Consider the following 20,486-nt stretch of genomic DNA (forward strand, 5'->3'; position numbering starts at 1 on the left):
ATTTATCTTATAATAATTAATAAATATTAAATAAAATAAATTTTGATTATTTTTTTAATATTACTGAAATAATAAATATATGTATTTTGATTTTGGTTGTAGAATATTTTTCGCTATTTTGGTTCTCTTAAAATTCAAAATTTTTTGTTTTGGATTTGCCAATGAATTTAATTTTGATAATATAAAACAAAAATAATTATTTTTTATTTTAAATGCATTTATATTATTTAAAAAATAAATAATTAAATAATTATATAAAATATTTTATATAATAACAAAATTAAATTATATGATAAACTAAATCATATTTTGAATATATAGTTTAATTAAATTTATACAATTTTATAAAAGAATTTGTTTAAAATAGTTATTTTTTATATCATGATTATCAAATGGGCCAAACGTGACTAGATTATTATGTAAAAAAATTCTGAAGTTTTACTATATTACATTAAATACCGACAACATTAAAAAAAAAAAAAAATAAAACAACAAATTTTAAGCTGTTACAAAAAGATAAAGATTATAGGACGAAAAAATTATGTATTTTGTAACGATAAAATAAAAAATTTAAACTTGTTTTCAATGTTATCTGGCTTAGTGGCTTGGAATTTTCGGCACTGAATACATTATCTTATGTGGCAGCTTCTGAAATGGTTGAATCAATGAATCTACATCATCAAAGACCCAAAAAGTTGAATACATTTAGGTTGTTGAAATGTTTGAAATCACTGGATAATTAATTATTGAAGTTATGCTCAAGATTTAAGATTTGAATACTAGTATACTATATAATTATTGAAGTTATGCTCAAGATTTAAGATTTGAATTTAATTAATTAAAATTTTAAATTTCAAGATTTAGTGTTTATTAACCAACATGATTGATCAAAGTAATTAGATAAAGAATACTTTCAAAAGCAAAAAGTTTGTTTTAAGTGTTCTTAAAATATATTGATTGCGTGTTTAACAAATTTTATATTCATCCATTTTTTTAACCCACACATCTTTATCCCATTTAAAAATGTAAATTATCATTTTTTTATTTATGAAAGTTTAAAATATTAATAAATCTATTTATGAATGAATTATTTCATTTATTTATAAATAAATTTATCAAAACTATATTAATAGAAATAGTAATTTATTGCGTTCAACACTTAGTGATTAAAATTTTAAAACACCATTACTCAATAAAAACAAAGTTAACACTTCTATCGTTCAATTCGCATAATCACTAAGTAATGACTTTAAAGGAATTTCGGTCATGGGATTAGAGTTAGAAAAATTGTTGGAAATCATATTTTACTTTTTAAATTATTCTCTTAATTTTATATAAAAATTTTAAATTTTTTATCTTTTATATTTCAAAAAATGACAAATATATTTAAATTTGTACTCTATTTAATAATAAAAAAATAATTAAAAGAAAAAGTTATGTCTCCCAAAAAATCTTTTATTAGCGAAAGTGTGGAACCAGCTCGATAATGATGGGTCGATCAATTTTTTTTTTTTTTTTTGATAAAACGATCAATTCCTTTTAATCATGACCAACACTGATACCTGAAATTATGTTGATGGGCAAGCCTAAAAAAATATTCAGCAAGACCCAAAAAAATTATGTTGATCAGCTAGCACGATTCTATGTGAAGCATTTCATGCACTAAAATAAATTTCATGTTGGGCCTTAGGCCCCGTTACATATAAAAAAAAAGGAACTTCATGTATATTATTACTTTATTAGTCATCTTACCATATTCAGGTTAACATAGCTGTTAGTCCTTAATTAGATATGAGGGACATTTTTTTTTTCTATTTTTTTTAAAACTTATCTCTTCATTATTCATCTAATCGAACAAATAAGGAATTAGAAATCAAAAGATCCATGCATATAAATGACATTTAATTAGTTTGGATACGTTTTCCCCCATTCCTTTGTTTGTACCATGAATTATTGATATATCATTAATCATTAAATACAGATATAGAACATATCCTAAACCTTGAGTCACTTCCAAAGATATCTCAATTCTCAAGCACAATGGTGAGAATCTTGCACACTTGGAAGAAAAACAACGATCTAGTACCAACTCATGAAACACAAAGCCCCCCATCACCATCCTTCATCTTTGAAGATGATGTATCTAGGTTTGTTTTCCAAATGGAAGCACCACAAGAAGCCACTACAAGTACAGACACTGAAGATGAAGAAGGTCTAGAATCAATCGAAAGAAAACAATCTGAATCTCTCGAGGTAGAATCTATTTTTTTTTTAGATTCCATATCCTTGAGCATGCTCAAAATTTCGAATAACTAAGGTTAATTAGGACAATTGTCAGCAAAATCTTTTTAAAAACATGTTTTTATATGCGCAATTTGTACCTGAAGTAAGACGTTCATGAATCTTCCTATTACATAATCAATTCCTTTAGCACTTTAATGTTGATTTTAAACAAAAACATGTTGAACAGGTTAATGAAGAAGAAGATGAAGCTCATAAGCTAAAGGAAATGGATGATCAACAACTCCGACAAATCAAAGGTAAGAAAAAGATGGTAACATATGACATTGATAAGTTACAAATGTACTCAGAAGATGAGTTCCTTAACAAACACTATGAGAAAACATCATATTTTCCATGTCGCCTCCAACCTGAAGAAGATACATTGGATATACTCACAATGATTGTAAAAGAGAAACGAGGGATGATACGATCCACACGCAAAATGCTCAAACAAATGGGGCGCGAGCTTAAGAACAGTGAAGATAAGTTGAGCACCGTTGAAAAGAAGCTTCGAAAATCTAAGTGCTCCTCATCTACCTCTAGTTCACTTGTGTCCTAATCACAAATTGGTCCAGGATATTTATTTTCATTAAGAAGCTTGTTCCCATCAACTATTTTATATCTTTTTTTATGGTGTAAGACGCCTTAATTAGATTTCTACTACGAACAGTTTGTTGTCCTATACATGTAATTTTACGTCCTTGAATGGTCATGCTCTTATCTTTTATCTTAATATTAATAGCATGCACTTGGTAAAATAAGTTATCAAGATATTGTCATGAATTCAGATCTCGCAATAACAATAGAAAAAGAAGAAGAAAACAGACTTAAAAGTTACAAATAGCCATCCAATATGCCTTTCTTTTGGTTTGTTTGAAGGTGGGCTTAATTACTATTTCCCAATTGGCCAATTCCCACTCATTCAAGCATGAATTACCTTGAATATTCCTCCTACATTTTTAACTTAATAAAGGGATAGAGAAAGTCTAGGGGGCAGCACTTTTATTAAATTTCGGCCAGCACTTAATCATCAAAAGGAAATTGAGCAATCCATTAGATGTAATCTCACACCATTAAAAACATTATTGATGGCTAATTGATGGCTACAAATCACATAATCTGCTGGCCCCCTAGCACTCCTCGGAAGGATATAATGATCATACCAGTGATGCTTGTAATGCATACAATTCTCTTAATTCAATAGACTTAACCCTTACTGCCACCATTATCACCCAAAAACAACAACGATTAACAATAACAAAGAAGTCAATACCTTGAATGGACAAGAAAGGTATGAAGTGTGAACATCTACAGATTTGATTCCTAACAAAATCAGAACATGAGTAGCTGCTTTTACTGGAAGTATTTGCCAAGTGTTTACAATATACATGGGATTTTACAATGAGGAGTACGCGTAAATATGATAATTGTAGCACTGAAAAACTGACATCTTCTCATATATATAGGTGAAAATCAGGGCCAATGGGTAGTTTTGTTTTGGGATGCATCCACACCTAAAATACAAGCAAAAATTCCTCCCTAATCTTCTATACAAGGAGCTGAATACCAAAGAACTCACTGATTTGTGTTAACAAGGTGGAGAATAATATTCCAATCAAAATGTGACATGAAACAAAACTGGACACTAGTAACAACATAAACAAAAAAGACTCACATTTTTCTTAAGAGTTTGGAAGTAGGCGTCCATTATACATCTTATCAAGTAGTTTTCGCGCATCAGGCCTCCTTAGGAGACCTTTATTGTTTGGCAACCCAGTTCCTAAGCAAACTGGACACACAAGCTTTCCTCGACCTGTAAATATCAATCCCGCAAGTTAGTCCAATACATATGTCATTTGATTCCTGTAATAGGATAGAAAGGATGAAAAGAATAACACAGCATAGATGGGTTCTAGTGTCTCTTCTTTTTGAAAGTACTGGAATTTGCTTAAATATTGTCCCATAGACATGTCTCATGCGTCTCTACTATAGACATTACAAAATTCATCCAATAAATTTGAAGTTTTTTTCTTTGTTTTCTTCTCCAACTATGTTTTCATTCAAAACTCGTCTATCTTTTCTTTCCCAAGATAGTAACCAAACACAACGCCCTCTACATTTCACTCCCAAAGAAAATATGTTTGGGGTTGTTATTGGATTGATTTGGTTAGTTTCATGAGAGCTCCTTCTAAAAGTTTGAAAAAAATCATAGTAAGGAAATTTGTAAAGTAATAAAATAAGGGATTAATCCATTGAATCTGTATATTATAACCTCTATCATGTGTGAATCCCACTATCTTATTCACTTCTTTACTTTACCAACTTTGAGTCTGATCCGAAAAGTTTCATTTCTATCTGAAGACAGTAACCAAACAAACACTATACTACGCCCTAAAAAGAAAAAGAGAATCACCCTACTAGTTTCCTAAATCCCCTTCTTTCTCCTTCAAAACCCTAGACTCAATAAATGCATGATTGAAAAGCATATCATTATTCATCAAAACATGACAATTGTATTTAATTTCCCCCAACAACAATATATAAGGTAGGAGCAGGGTTACCGTAACAATTAGGACACTCAGTGAATTCATAAACATCTTTGGCGCGTTTCCTGTTGAGAGCTTTCCATTTTCCGGTACCACCGCACATGTCACAGATGATGGCACCACTTCCGCCGCAGTTTCTGCACACTGCTTTCTCCATTCCCGCCGCAGCAGTTGAATTTGGTGCAGCTGCAATTAGAGACAGAGCTGCACTCGAACACATGCACGTTAGACACACGCGCCTTGAAACCTTCACTGATGCTTCTTCCTGCATTCAATTATCAGTAGCAATAAACAAACAGAGAAAATTGAGTAACAGAGAATTTCAATTACCTGTGACTGTGAGGTATTGTGTTCTTGATTGTGTTGAGTTGAGTTAACAACACGAAGCTGCAACGCTTTTACTCTGTTTGGAGGAGGAAGGCATCGATGAATAACAGTGATATTAGCAGAAGTAGAACTCGCCATTGCCATTGCCATTGCCATTGCCATTGGTTTACTCCTCTTTCTTTCTCTCTTATCCAAAGGTAGCAAATATCCTTTGAGAGAGAAAGAGAATCAAATCAATGGATTCAATGCCCGCCACGTAAGATCTCTACAATCTCAATCTTCTTTTTTTTAATATGATTGTTAGTATTCTTTGTTTAATTTTGATTTTTTATTTATTTTTCTTGTTAATAGTATAAATATTATTTAAATTTTTTTAATGTTTATTGATATACTTGACTTTTCATATCTAGAACTTTAATACCATGTTATGATACCACTTATCCCAGAGACTTACGCTGATGAGAAAAAATAACACTAATAATTATATTTCTAATACTCCCTAAACTTCTATTGTACGCATTGTACAGATATTCTATTGGCTTCCCATACTTTCCCTATTTTTTAATAAAATTTTTAGTATTTATTATTTATATAATTTTTTTAATTAATATATATTTTTTATAAAACTTTATTTTTTATTTGAGTGTGTATATTTTTAACTATGTTTTCTTAAATTAATATATATTTTATTTATTATTGTTAATTTTTATAATATAAATTCTATTAAAAAGATCTAATTAAATACAAAAAAAAATATTAAAAAAGAGTACTAAAAAATTATAATCAAAAGAGTACTAATCATTTCAATACATAAATTTAAATTTTTTTAAAAAGAAATTATAATTAAAGAGTATTAAAATAATATAGTTTTAAATGATATAAATTTATGTCTTTTTTTTAACAATTTTTGTCTAAAGGTAATTTTGAATAATGTAATCGAAACATCATTCATTTTATTATAATTCATTTTAAAACAAAATTTTCAAACATAAATCACTTTAACACTAACTCACGTCTTATCACAATCAAATTCCATCGCGGTACTGAACTCGACACTTGCTTAGTGGACTAGTGACCCTAACCACTAGACCAACTCAATTTAATTAAATCTAATTCTATTTCAAAATCATAGTTTAGAACAATTAATTACACTAAAAAAATGAATTGTGTTTATTCCTATGTTATTCGTGTAATTCTTTTATTTGTCTTTTCTTATATTTTCTTATGATGGAGTTAAAATATGTTTAATAAAGATAATTTTGATATTTCCATCTTTTGTAGTAATAAAATTACAAATAAAATTTATTTTAATCTCAATTAGTTTAAACTTTAATGCGAAAATTAAAATTCTTTTTTGAGAATTAAAAATTATAATTTTATTATATTTCAAACTAAAAAAATTCTTTCTTTTTGTGAGAATTCTATTCTCAAAATGTTCCAATCACATACATAATAGATCAAATTTGAATTAGATATTTCACTCAATTTTTGTCTTGAAGGCTTGATACAAAATATACAAATTTATTTAGTGACCAATTTTCAAAGGAAAAATTTTGTAGTATTATTTTTACACCTTTCTTGTTTATAATCACAAAAATGATGCATATATCAGTCATTCTCCCAAAATGCTCTCTCTATTCCCAACACCTATTAAAAAGAGCTAACCCAAGAAGATTAGCAGAAAAAGGAGAGGGATTTCCACAGTTTTGTTTTTAAGCCCGACTTACTTAGCATGTTTCAACTTTCAAGCATATTATCTAATCTGATATAAGATAGATTGTTATCTTATTTTATTTTCCATGCGCCCTTTAACAATAACAAGAACCATCACTTTGGCATTCGAAAGCATTTTATTCCAAGGTCATGGTCAACAGAATAAGCAATAAACTATGGGAGAGATAAGAATCGCCACAGCTTCTAAGTAAAGTTACCATAAACTACTATGTCAGCTGTCAGCATGTCAAATGTACAATATCATGAAACTAGCAATAAATCAAACAACTGAAATTAATCTTGACATGGCAAAACCCACAGTTAAGCACTGTGATTGTGAGCCAAGCATCTAACCACTAACAACTCCGTCTTGAGCAAAAAAGTCAAAACTTCATTTAAATTGAAATCTTCAAAAAAAAATTTTCTATTTCTCTGATCAACCATACTACGTGTACACAAAAAATCAGCCACCAAAACAACCACCCATATAAAGTACATATTGAAATATAAAATACACATTGAAAATAAGCTAATCACCACATGTATTTATACACAAATTCATGGTAACTAATTTGGTGGCTAATTTTTGGGGTACACATAGTATTTTTGTTCTCTGCTCTAAGATTAGTCATTCTGTACTTGTTTCTTAATTGATGCCCTTATCTATGCAGAAAGAATCAAGCACCTCATAAACCTCCGTTGGGTGACTTCTCCGAGCCCAAGCAGCTAGATTCAGCACCCATGCCGGCAACCGGTGATGCATCCTCATCAAAATCTTTTTCCATAGCTCTATCATCGTCATAGTCGCTTCCACCAGTACTGCTTTCCTCTGGTGTTTGGAAAGAATCGCCCTCCGTTTCATCCAATTTCATGTCCTCAGGAAGCCGCTGCTGCAGAGGCACAGCATCACTAATAACTTGGCCCATCTTCTGCTTCTCACGATAATCCTCCATTTCCACTCTATACCTCTCTTTATCCTTCATAGCCTTCTCTTGATAAACCTAAAAAGTTCAATGAAACTCAACATGTTACAATAACTTAAGATACAAGAAATGAAAGACTCATGCATGAGCTTGTGCACCATTAAACACAAGTTACTTACTACTCTTTCTGATTCATTCAACTTGTTCCAGAGTTCGCCAATGATCCTACTAATCTCCCTGTCCTTCCCATGATGGTGTGCTTTTAGCCTTGCATGCTGTTCCGCAAAAAAGAAATTGTAACCACTTCTGTTGGGTTTTGGATGAGCAGGATCTCTCCGCTTTATTTCTGATTTCTTTCTGCGCCGGCGCCGACGGACACCTAACGGAGCAGAGGCGCCACTGTTGTTGGCCAAAACTCCGTGATGAGAAGTAGACAATCCAGGTTTTTGTGGAGCCTGATAGAGGACGCCTTTAAGTTTCTCTGAACCTATTGTTACAGTAACTAGATAGCCACTTTCGAACTTTCCATCAATGACCCCAATCACCTGAGACCCTCCTGAAGATTTTCTCATGGCTGAGACCACAATAGAACAAACAGTACTAGTGTTATCAACTATATGCAATAAGTATGGAAAACAATTTCCAGCCATCCTGAACAAAATATGAGCAATTCCTTAGATCTTATAAATAAGATTAAGTGGTTCAGAGGTCTTTGGTGTTTAGGTACATAAAGTGTGAAATATGCAATTGATAACACACTAGATATACTTGTTAACCAACATATTTACTTGTCCAGTGGCATGTAAAATTGTAAATGAATATTTAGGTCTTAGATTGACCTTTCAACTTAGGCAGTTAACCCTGTTTAACTTTTAAGTATCTACTCCTAATACTGTATGACTAAAAAATGAATGGCTATCACATGTAAATTAATATTAGTTGTAGAGACCCCAAAAAAAAAAAGCTCATTTCTTTGTGGCTAGCAACTAATCTTATTTTGCATTGGGAAAGAAGAGACCTTCAGGCAATTCAGCAGCATTAGCGCTCGACTGTTGAAAGACCGGGGATTGAAATCCTGATGACGGCGGCATAAACTGTGCCTTTTGCACTGGAACTGGAATGGATGATTGACACTGCAGACCACCTGCCGAAGAGAAAAAGCCTATTGGTGCATTAGATTGGGTTCCGAGTATGAAAAATGAGATTATAACAAACAAGCTATGTGGTGTAAATGGCATACTGGAAGCAGCTGGACTCCATCCAGGGGCTTTGAAATAGTAGATTTGTTCATAATGGTAAAGCAATGAAGCATAGTATTTCCGCAGAACAAAAGAGGCATTTGTAGCTGTTGATGGAAAATTGAAAGTTGCAGTTACTTCCTTCCATTTTCTCTCTTTGATTATCTGCAAGACAGAGTGATAAATGCAATTACTATCACTACATCAAACAAAATAAAACAAAAATATTGTTCATGAGAACAGTTAAAAATCTTTAGTTTTAGTGACCAACTTCTCAGACAAAATGCAATCATCTTTCTATTCAAGGCAATATCCTGAATCAATTACAATGTACAAAAGACATGTGAAGTATTTGGATTAAAAGTATAAAGACAAGGATCCAAATGAACAAAACTTCCAAAGAAAATTCACAGACAATATAATATTCAACTATATTATAACTAATGACAGCTTAAAAAAGGGTAACCATTTCTGAATCACATACAAACGACGACTTTACAAGCATAAAACACAATGTTGACCAAGCTTGAAAGAGTTGAAGCTACCATGATAAACGAAACATCAATGAAAAAAGACATATTTCAAAATGGCTCCCTGATACATGCGAATAAAACTTATTCGTAGCATCACCTTTTCCAACCAGTTTTATCAAGTGCTTAATAAAATTATGACAGACAAGGGATAAAATTTTATAATGCTTCAACAACAGCATGCTGCATGTCTTCGATAAACATGTAGAGAAAGGAGGGGAAAAACTTATCCCAGCATTGGATTTGGACGACAATTATAGGACATGAAAATGCAGATCAGAAAAAATAGAACATCTTTAACTCCATTGAACCAAACTCAGAACATTTGAGGTTGGTGATAATCAATAAAATCTTCTTTAATCAACATACGGATCATTACTTTCATGCCCAAATTCAAACAGCATACAAATGTTTAAAAAAGTAGTATAGGTTCAACAGAACCTCTGGACTGTGGTCATGGTGGAACAGAATATTCAGTGATTCCGGAAAAAAATAATAGTAAGGGAAACTGCGCAACCAAATATAAATAATCACAGCTTACCTTCTCAATACCTCCTCTAGAAGTTACTTCAACAAAGAGTCGATGCAAATCTAATTCTCTTCCCCCAATAATGGGAATCCTGGGACATAATTTCAAATGTCGGAAAAGGAACTCAAAAGGTGGGAAAAAAATGTTTAGTAGTCACAAAGCTATGCAAATCAGCAAGGCATTAGTAAGGTGCAACATTTCCAAAATCCACAGAAAACTATAAGCAGAGACCACACTACTGATCCACAATCAGGAACCAACTAGAAAACCAAATAGATCTATAACATCAGAATGCCCTTTACTATTAGAGAGTTATTAGAAGGCAAGTAATGCCAACATCAATAGGGAAGAAAAAGCAGCAATATATATACAAATTACTAAAGAATGTGATGCAGGAATTCAAGAAAGAAACCAAGACACTCCAAGAGTATAGAATAGAAGTAGTAAAATAAAGAAAACAAGACATGTATATGAGGAGAGCTTACATGAACTTGGTGCCCATAGAAGAGTGGAGCTTCTCCAAGGTTTCCATGAAGAGCTTGGGATTGTTTGCAACCTCCTCGTAGCTTGCTTGCGGTGGAGGATACACATAATACCCCGAAGCTGAAGCTACTCCAGCATCTTTCATTGGTAACGGGCTCTTACTGGCACAAGAAGCTGATGCCATTAACAAGTTGTTGTTCTATTTTCAGCTTTCACTATTTTCCTGCCCCAACATCAACAAAGACAAAACAACCTTGGTGTTAAGTACATAGTTGGGAAAAAACAAAAAAAAAAAGTGGATTAGGATGTGAAAACTGAAACTGCAATAAGAAGGGGAAGAAGTAAAAGAAGAAAACATCAAAGACTGTTCACTGGATATTAAAAAGAAAACAAAAAGTAAAAGATATGAAAGTAGAAAGTAGAAATAACCACTTACATGCAGGCAACATAAAAATGAGAAAAGACAAAAACTGAAGAGAAACAGACAAGTTCACTGGATAAGAGAAGAGGAGAACTGTACCATGAAAAGAATATATAAAAACAAGAGAGAGAAGACAGAGAGAGAGAAATAAAAATCACCATCAACATCACCATTAAGCTGGAGATTCAGGACTGAAACAATCCACGACAGTGATAAGATACACAACACATGCTCAATGGGGTGGTGATGATGAAGTAACTTGCAGTGACAAGGGAGATACAAAGCCCAAGAAAAGGAACCAATGGGACAGAAAAGCAGTGTCATAGCCATGAATTCCTCCAGATTACCGAGGATGTTACAGCAAAAGAAACCATTCAAAGCTTCTCAGAAAAGAAAAGAAGCCTCTGAAAAACAAACAGAGGCCAAACCAAGTAACACCCTTTTGGTCTTTGGTAATAAAGACGCACCCAAAAAGGACCCTTTCTGTTTCTACTCTCTCCTTAACACTCTTCAACCACTGTTCACAGAACCTACATGAGCCTATAACTGAACCCTTTTTTGTTTTGACGGGTCCTATAACTGAACCCTGACATTACTACCATAGGGGATAAATACACGACTTAACAACCATATTCTTTTGACATAAATATGAATATGAATATAATAATGATATTAACTTAATGTCATGCAACAACATAAAAGCAAGTCAATACTTTTATTCATCTTTCTCTATAATCTGACACTGTTTCAGGGTTGAAAAGAGGGGTTTGTGGGGAAGGTGCCAAAGTAAATACCTTTTTTCCTCCAAAGAAAAATTCAAATAAGATTTCTTGTCCTTGCACTCTGTAATGGTGGCCAATGAAGACAAAATCACAAAACAAAACGTTGATAAATCAAAGATTAATAGCTTATCAACCACAATAATAATAATGAATTATAAATAAATAATACTAAAGAATAAGAAAAGGCACGCACTGTTCATTATTACTACTTTATTTCTCCATGCGCATTAAGGAATTAAAGAATAAACAAAAATAGAGTAAGTAATGCATGCGTACATGAATAATTAATATATATAAAAAGAAGCAGCATATGACGAGAATCAAATCCAGAGGCAGAGAAGCAAAAAGTGTTTCTTTATATTATCATTATCTTCTTCTTGTTAATATTATAGTATGATTATTATTATTATTATGAAAGAATAAATCTAAATTAGAAAAATAATAATGATAATGATATTATTAAATTATACTTACCAACAGTAACAGAGAATGGAGCATCAGAATCATCATCTATCTAAAATGAAATGACAAAAAGGAAGAGAAGCTTTAAAGACGAATAAAGGCGCTGTTATTAATAAAAAGCTTCGGAAGATGCGAATGGATTGGCGAAGAAGAAAAATTTAACCCTATCAAATTCCATAATCACTTTTTCAAAGTGACAATCATGTCCTGCTTCGGTTTTCAGTTCATGCAAACTACACGAGGGTGATTCTGCCTTTCCGTGGATTTTGAGATTCAATTTTCAATATTTGTATATCTCAATTTCTGAATCTTACCAATTAGATATATATCAAGAAATTAAATTTTGAAATCTAAAATCTGAATTTAATTTTAATATATTATTAAAAATTTAATTTTGGTATATTGTTAAGATTCAATTTTCAATATTTGTATATCTCAAATTCCCAATCTCACCAGTTAGATATATCTTAATAAATTAAATTTGAAATATAAAATCTGAATTTAATTTTAATATATTATTAAAAATTTAATTTTGATATATTATTAACTAAAAATAATTATTTTTTATATTGATTACATAAACAATTATAAATATAATTAAATAACTGTATAAAATATAATACATTAAAATTAAACTCATATTTAAGTGTAAGTGTAAATCAATTTTAGAGTTGTATCTAATTATCTAATATGTTAGATAAAAAAATATAGTTTATATTGGTCACATGAATAATTATTTAAAAGAATGAATATAATTTGATATTTGTATAAAATATTTTATATATATTAAAAGGATTTAGTTAACATGTTTAAATATTTATATATTTAAATATTTTTATTTAATAAATATAAAATAAATATATTAAAAATTTAATTTTTTATATTTTTAATAAAAAAATTAATTTATAAATTTAACATGGACGTTTAACATACAAGTTAGATAAACCATATTAAAATTATAAATTAATTTTGTATCAAACATACTGCTAATTTCGTACTAGAAAATACTATTTTTACGAGTAAAAGTTAAAATGATTGTAATCTTGTTATACATCTAAATTTTTAGGTTCAATTAGGGGTGGCAAATGGATCTAAACCCGTCGGGCCGGCCCACGTAACTCGCCAATAAAGGCGGGCTGGATTGAAAAATTGGGACTGCCTAACCCGCACTGCTTAAACGGCGGGCTTTGGCGGGGTGGGACGGGCTTCCCCGCCGGACTTAGTATTTTTTAGCAATGGATATTTTTACAATTTTTTTGCCAAAATTCAACTTTTTTCAACCCAACTTACAAGAGAATGAAAATGAAAATTGAGTGTTTTGGATTATATTTATTTTTTTTAGAGACAATATTTATAATTATGTTTTGAATTATGTTTATTTTGTTTTGGGAACAATATTTATAATTATGTTTTTGATGAAAACTTGGTTTATAATTATATTTATTAGATATTTATAATTACAAAGACTTTAATGTTTGTGAATATAAAAATTATAATTTGTTTATACTTTTAGAAATTATAATAGTTAAAAGTAAAAAATAGGAGAAATTTTTTTATGCCTTTATATATATTATTTAATAGTTAAAAGTAAAAAAAAAAAAGAGGATATTTGGCGGGTTTAGCCCGTCGGCCCGCCAACCCGCCGTTAGGTGGGGCGAGTTAGGATTCTGGGACCGCCTCACTAGGTGGGGCGGGGCAGGGCGAACTTCTCCGCTTGCCCCCAGATTCAATCTATAAAATTCAAGTTCATTAGTGATAGCATGTCTAATACGTTCCAACTTTTTATTTTCTTTCGAATGATTTTGTACCATTATATATTTCTTCCTCTTCTTTATTTGATTTTTTGTGTTTTTGTTTTTGTTAATAGGGTAAAATAAGAAGAATTAATTATTGTAGAATTTATTAGAAAATAATACTAAAATTTTTTAATTGTAACATAAAAAATTTTTTGTTTTGACATGAATATTTTTTAATCGTATCATTTTTAACTAAATGATGTAATTTTCTTATCAGTTGGATAATATTAAATTCATATAAGAGGTTCAATCATTTATGTGTCATTTATAACAAATTGATGTATTTTTTTATTCTAAAATATATTTAAATATATTTTGCTAATTGAGTGAGTTAAGATTTTGAATTTGTGATTCTATAAAATTTTGTGTGTCATTTATCAAATATTTATATGTCGTTTCTAATTAAATGATATTGTTTCATTACTAAATTGTAGTATTAAACTAAAGAAGAGGAAGAAAAAAAGAGGAAGTATTTTGATATAGTGACAGATTTAAAAAATTTTGATAATGGAAGCAATATATATAATATAATAATAATTTTTTTATAAAAATATTATATGTATATAAAAATCAATTATCAGACTATCCATTAACTATTATATATTTGTGTATAAATACATGTGTTGTTTAACTTATTTTTAATATATATTTTATATTTTAATATATATTCTATACAGGTGGTTATTTTTATATACATATAACATAATTATTGTTATAATTATATTTTGTTATTGTAAAATATAATTAGTTTTCAAAATATCTAATTTACAAACTAAAACACTAAAATAATAATTTAAATAATAACATATAATATAGAAGTCTATTTTTTAGGTTTTATATTTTAAAAAAATTGAATAATTTTTTTTAACAATACAATTAAAATATCTCTCTTTGTATATATATAAATAACAATTATTTAGAAATTTAATTCTTATACAATTAGAAGCCAACTTTTATTAATATTTATAGTTAAAAAAGTTATTTCAATTAATGGAGTTGCTGCGAAAAAAATACAGTAATTTTGAAAGAAGATAAATAATACTTTTTCGAATCAATTTATGAAAAAAAACACCAATCTCTTTAAATTGCGAATTGATAATTTTAATAGACATCTAATATAAAATTTTTAAATTGACTATTAAATACTAAAAATTGAATAAAAAATTATTATGAAATCAAATTCAATATTTAATGAGGCAAATAAATATTACTATATAAAAAAATTCAAATTGTAGTGGGAGGATTTGTCCCACAATAATGATAATAAATCCATTCTTGATCGTCAGTTATGTAGAATTTGTAAAAAAGTAGTACCAAAATTTTTTAGTTGTAACACAATAATTTTTTATTTTAACATTAAAGTTTTATAGCCGTAATATAAGTTTTTGTGAATAGGGTGAAATAATATTAAAAAAATGTGAAAGAAAGAGAAGGAAAATTTTAAATTGTGTAAAATTTATCAAAAAAATAATATCAAAATTATTTTATTGTGATACAATTTTTTTTTATTTTAACAATTAACTATGAAATAAGAATATGATATAATTTTTTATCGTTAAAGGAGCAGAAAAAAATAAATAATAATAATAATAATAATAATAATAATAATAATATTATTATGAAAAAAAATAAAAAGAAAAAGAAGTAAGAATATATAAATAAAAAATGAAAAAAAAAACGCATTCGGAGAAAATAAAAAAAATTCACGCACTTGCGCCACTAAAAATGGTTATAATCACTTAGTTGGATTTGGGTAGATAATAAAGCTTTTTCGAAACGATGGTACCAATCAATATGCCATTTATTCGATTGCTTTAGTTGATTTGGTTTGAAATATTTAACAGTTTTACTATTTTCAATGCGACAAAAACATGGCCGCATAAGTACAAAATCGACTTTATAATACCACTATATTCCATTTTAAATAAATCTACTATTTTTTTTAATTATATCACGATGATAAATAAAAACAACAATAATACTCTATTTCACTAGACAGAGTTAATTATGTAGATTAAATTATGATAAGTGCGAAAAAAAATAATTAAATAAAATTACTATTAAAATTTGTAAAATTTAAAAATATAAGATTGTACCAATATTTTATCTTTTTAAAAAATAATGTCATCGAGAAAATTTTAAAAACTTTTTTCTTTTTGAAAGCTCAAAAAAAATTACAATATAAATAAAAAAGAGTTTAACTAATATATACTCTAACATATGATAAGTTATCGTTAGTAATTTTTTTTAAATATTTTAATTTAATGAATATAAAATAAATATATTAAAAATTTAATTTTTTATATTTTTAATAAAAAATTTATTTTATAATTTTAACATATATTTTTAAGACACAAAAAATATATGATAGATAAACTCAATAAAAAATACTAATGAACAAGTAATTTATTTTAAACAACTTTTAAGAACATTCTCTTTCTTTTAAAAGCTCAAAATAATAATGTCATCTTAAATAGTTACATGTTTTTTTATTATTTATCTATTTTAATTTCCAACCTAATCTAAAGTGCTTGCACTTCTTTCAGATTAACCTTATCTTTATTCATAACATACATCTTTAAATTTAAATTTATAGATTGTAATTTTATTTAATTTCTTTTGAATTTATTTTTCTGCTTAAGTGTTTAAACCTTCTGTTATAAATAAAGATAAGATTACCTCCGATCCAATCATTCTATTTATTGATTAATTTGTTCGACTAATTGAATTGTGGTTCAACAATTTTTTTTTAATTTTATAATAAAATAAGATATAACATTATAATTAAACGCACAATGTCACAACCACTCAAAAAAAATTAAGTATGATTTTGGTCTCCAATATAAAAGTTAAAAATCGATTTTGTTTTTAGTTTTTTTTTTGTTATAAAATAATCTTTAAAATTTTAATTTATTTTAAAATTGTCTTTTTTATCAATTTTTTTATTACTAAATTATCTTTCATTAAAAAATTATAAAATAAAAAAAAGACATCCGAAAGAGAAAGAGAATCGAAGGAGGGAGAACGAAAAAGAGAAGGGAGGAAGAGAAAGAGAATCTGGTGGGCAACGAGGACGACGGCGACGCCGATCAGGAAGGCGTTACCCACCACTCACCGACACAAGTTCTCAAGAACTTCAACGAGATTCGCCTCCTTCGGTTCCAGCTCCCAAGCGGTGAATTAGGGATCGAAGACGGAGTACTCCTTAAGTGAAGGGCAGATTTCGCCTCAACCATTGACAATTGCGTGATCCTCGGAGCATATGACATTGGACAGTTTGGTTTTGACCGATGCCGATGGTCAGGGAGTGTTGTATATGAACAGGGAGTGTTATATTTCCTTTTTGTCTAGGATCTCTTTAACTAAGGTTTGTAGTTTTATTGTGATGGCCTAATTGTATGTGTGATATTGTTTGTTAGTTGCTTTAGAAGTGATAGAATGATGATGACGACGATGACCATGATAATAATAGTGGTGGTAGTGGTGGGTTCTGGTTCGGCCTGAGTTTTTGGTTTTTTTTTTTATTGAATTTTTGTCTAAAGAACAATTTTAAAATAAATTAAAACTTTAGAGATTATTTTGTAACGAAAAAAATTTAAAGACAAAATCGATTTTTGACTTCTACATTAGAGACTAAAATCATACTTAATCCAATAAAAAATGTAATAAGATGAACACAATAGCTGCTCCAGTAGTAGACTGAGCAAACGCAAGGAGAATTATATATGGGCTAGGCTTTGGAAAGAACATTAAAAAAAAAAAACAATTAACGAAGGATGAAGAGAGATTAGGATTTATTTGAAATATATTTTTTTTATAATTTTTTTTTATTTGGTAACCCTAAAGCAATAACGCTTTTTTTTAGATTTTACAGAAATAGTCGATTTTCGATTCGGCTCAACCAATTAATTTTGTGGTTTGTCAATAATTTTTATTATAGAAGATTTTTAATGTAATTCGAATCACACACTTTTTCGATTTTCAATTGGATAGATAAATTCAAATTCATTTTTAGAATAATGATTATATAAAATTAAAATCGTATTTAGTTTGTATTTTTTTATTTCTATTTTTATTTTTTTTATTTTCAAATTTTTGTTAAAAAAAATTAGAACAAAACAAAATTTCATTGTTTCTATGATTTTTTCCGCAAAGTTTTAATAACAAACTATCAAAATAAAATAAAAAATAAACCTACTCTAACATTTTCAGAAAAGTTAAAGAATGGAATAAAATTATTAAAGAACGAACAAAATTATTTCTTTATTCACCGTCCAAAATATTACTTTCTAATATTTGAAATTAAGAGGGGGTTCATTTTTTTCTATACCAAAAAACTTATATAGTACAGTGCAATGAAATAGAGGTGTGTAAAAAATTTTCGTTGCTATAGTATCAGTATAAATTACAACCCGTGTTTTATCCTTTTCTATTATTTTTTATTTTTTTTTATCAAAATAACCAAATACAGCTTACGTTTTATTTTTTTTTTAGAATTTTCAAATTTTTTTTGTTATTTTCTTTAGGCCCAAACGCAGCATGCGTTTATAGATAGACAATATTTTATTTTTTTTTAAACTCCAAAATGTAGCTACATTTTTAATATGTCAAAAATTTTTTTTGGCATTTAGTAGTGTCAAAAAAGCAAGGTTCGAAAAATCGGACCGATCATCAAACCGTTCTAGTTACTGGTTTATTGGTTTACTGGTCTAACCGGTTTAATCGGTAGTTCAACCAAAAAAACCGTTTTAAAATAAAATAATAAATAAATTATAAATAAATATCCTAAAATACAATTATAGTATAATATAAATATTAAAATAATTTTCAAATTTAAAAAACTACATTAAATGTCATCAACCAAATTCATATACTCTTATTAATATACAAACTCAAGTTAAATAGTATAAAGAAATATCAAATATTAAATGTCAATATAAAGATTTATCAATCATCAAAACCTCAAGATGTTCTTGTGAGTTTCTTTTTTTTCTGAGAAAGACAAGGTTTCCCCTTGTCCAAGGCACCAGCGACCAGTATTCACAATTCTAGAACATGAGTAAGCTTTTCACCTCAATGATCCTATCATTAGTCTTTGGAATTCTGAATCTAAATTTAACTTTTGGTTTAACTTGTGTAGCCGAATAATTTGGCTGGGGGATTTAAATTATCGGGTAGCCCTTTCTTATCGTGCGGCGAAAGCTCTTGTTGAGATGCATAACTGGAAGAACTTGTTAGAGAATGACCAAGTATGTTACTTTCTTTTTCCCCTTTGCTCCTTTCTCAAATCTTACCTTACTCACCATTTGATATCTGTTGCTTTCAGCTGCGAATAGAGCAGAGGCAAGGTCGAGTATTCAAAGGATGGAACAAAGGGAAAATATACTTCCCTCCCACATACAAGTATTCAAACAACTCAGGCAGGTATGCAGGAGATGGAAGACATTCAGAAGTTGATCATAGACCTGTGTATAGGATATTCTCAGCAGAAGTTGATCAAAGAAGCTCTAGTGGCCAAAATATTTCAGCAAAACTAGCATTCAACATTCCAAAACCAGCAAAATTAGCAACTACAAAACACTAAAATCTGCCTACAGCATTAAGCATTTAGCACATTATGAAACATTCCAAAACACTAAATCTTCACCCAGCAAAACTAGCAACTACAAAATAAAGCCATTAGCAAATTTGAACAAAAAAATTAGGAGCCATCAGCAACTAGTAAACCAGATAACAAACTAACATAGCCATCAGTAAACTAACAGAGCAATCCAGCCATTGAGCAATTAGAAAACAGTCACACTAAAACAGAGTAACAAACTAACAGAGGGAACGAGCCATCAGTAAAGAAGAAGAAGACCAAAAACTGAAAACAGTCACCACTAAAAATGGAACAAAAATTGAAGAAGAAGACCGAAGAAGAAGACCAAAGAACAACAATTTCAGAACTTCAAAGTTCAAACCAAGAAGAAGACCGAACAATCAGTGAAAAAAATAGTAAAATACCTAGAAGAACAGAGCTGGCGACGGAGGCATGAACAGAACTGGCGACGGAGGCAGAAACAGAGCTTGCGACGGAAGAGTAGAGCTTGCGACGGAGGAATAGAGCTACGCGACAGAGGCAGGAGGCGAGCCCAGTGACTGTGCTTCCACTGCTAAGAGTCTGAGACGTTAGCTGAGTGAGGGACCGAGTGAGCTTCGAAGCTCCAACTGGCGACGGCGTCAGGAGCAGTTCGGCGGCTGAACGAAAGGGAGGGATTGAGCTCGCCGGTGTTGAGAGGAACGGCTGAGGGTGATGGGAGGGACGAGAGAGGGAGTGTGTGCTGCGCCGTTGGAGAATTGGAGGGAGTTAGGTTGGTAGGGTTAGGGTGTTCTACTGAATGCTAAACGCCTGCGTTTTGGCGTTTTTGAGCAAAATAAGAAAATCGGCCGGGTTCCGGTTCGGTCCGACCG

General features: G+C 29.7%; 3 protein-coding genes across 11 annotated transcripts; 1 reads left to right on the forward strand and 2 right to left on the reverse strand.

Moving 5' to 3' along the window:
- Positions 1 to 1,866: 1,866 nt before the first annotated feature.
- On the reverse strand, positions 1,867 to 5,431 carry LOC112712354 (protein PHOTOSYSTEM I ASSEMBLY 2, chloroplastic). Of its 5 annotated transcripts, none has more exons than XM_072203956.1 (4): positions 5,160 to 5,431; positions 4,845 to 5,094; positions 3,959 to 4,096; positions 1,867 to 2,182 (listed from the first exon to the last, which is right to left on the reverse strand). In XM_072203956.1, the coding sequence occupies exons 1-3, from the start codon at positions 5,316 to 5,318 to the stop codon at positions 3,966 to 3,968; spliced, it is 540 nt and encodes a 179-aa protein (XP_072060057.1). In that variant the 5' UTR covers positions 5,319 to 5,431; the 3' UTR covers positions 1,867 to 2,182; positions 3,959 to 3,965. The 5 variants fall into 5 exon arrangements, with proteins under 5 accessions (XP_072060057.1, XP_072060056.1, XP_025621008.1 ...); XM_072203955.1 differs by having other exon boundaries at positions 1,867 to 2,197; XM_025765223.3 differs by lacking the exon at positions 1,867 to 2,182 and adding an exon at positions 2,542 to 2,651.
- LOC112712353 (uncharacterized) lies at positions 1,915 to 5,320 on the forward strand. Its single transcript, XM_025765219.3, has 2 exons — positions 1,915 to 2,253; positions 2,471 to 5,320. The coding sequence occupies exons 1-2, from the start codon at positions 2,041 to 2,043 to the stop codon at positions 2,840 to 2,842; spliced, it is 585 nt and encodes a 194-aa protein (XP_025621004.1). The 5' UTR covers positions 1,915 to 2,040; the 3' UTR covers positions 2,843 to 5,320.
- Positions 5,432 to 6,987: 1,556 nt separating the features above from the next.
- On the reverse strand, positions 6,988 to 12,291 carry LOC112712355 (high mobility group B protein 15). 5 transcript variants are annotated; one of them, XM_072203603.1, is made up of 8 exons: positions 12,250 to 12,291; positions 11,788 to 11,836; positions 10,575 to 10,795; positions 10,102 to 10,180; positions 9,033 to 9,195; positions 8,811 to 8,954; positions 7,972 to 8,366; positions 6,988 to 7,870 (listed from the first exon to the last, which is right to left on the reverse strand). In XM_072203603.1, exons 3-8 carry the CDS (start codon positions 10,754 to 10,756, stop codon positions 7,556 to 7,558), a joined length of 1,278 nt encoding a protein of 425 aa, XP_072059704.1. In that variant the 5' UTR covers positions 10,757 to 10,795; positions 11,788 to 11,836; positions 12,250 to 12,291; the 3' UTR covers positions 6,988 to 7,555. The 5 variants fall into 5 exon arrangements, with proteins under 5 accessions (XP_072059704.1, XP_072059705.1, XP_072059703.1 ...); XM_072203604.1 differs by lacking the exon at positions 12,250 to 12,291 and adding an exon at positions 12,052 to 12,105; XM_072203602.1 differs by lacking the exon at positions 12,250 to 12,291 and adding an exon at positions 11,969 to 12,033.
- Between the last annotated feature and the right edge of the window lie 8,195 nt (positions 12,292 to 20,486).

Source organism: Arachis hypogaea, chromosome 9, assembly GCF_003086295.3.
Source record: "Arachis hypogaea cultivar Tifrunner chromosome 9, arahy.Tifrunner.gnm2.J5K5, whole genome shotgun sequence".
Lineage (NCBI taxonomy): Eukaryota > Viridiplantae > Streptophyta > Magnoliopsida > Fabales > Fabaceae > Arachis > Arachis hypogaea.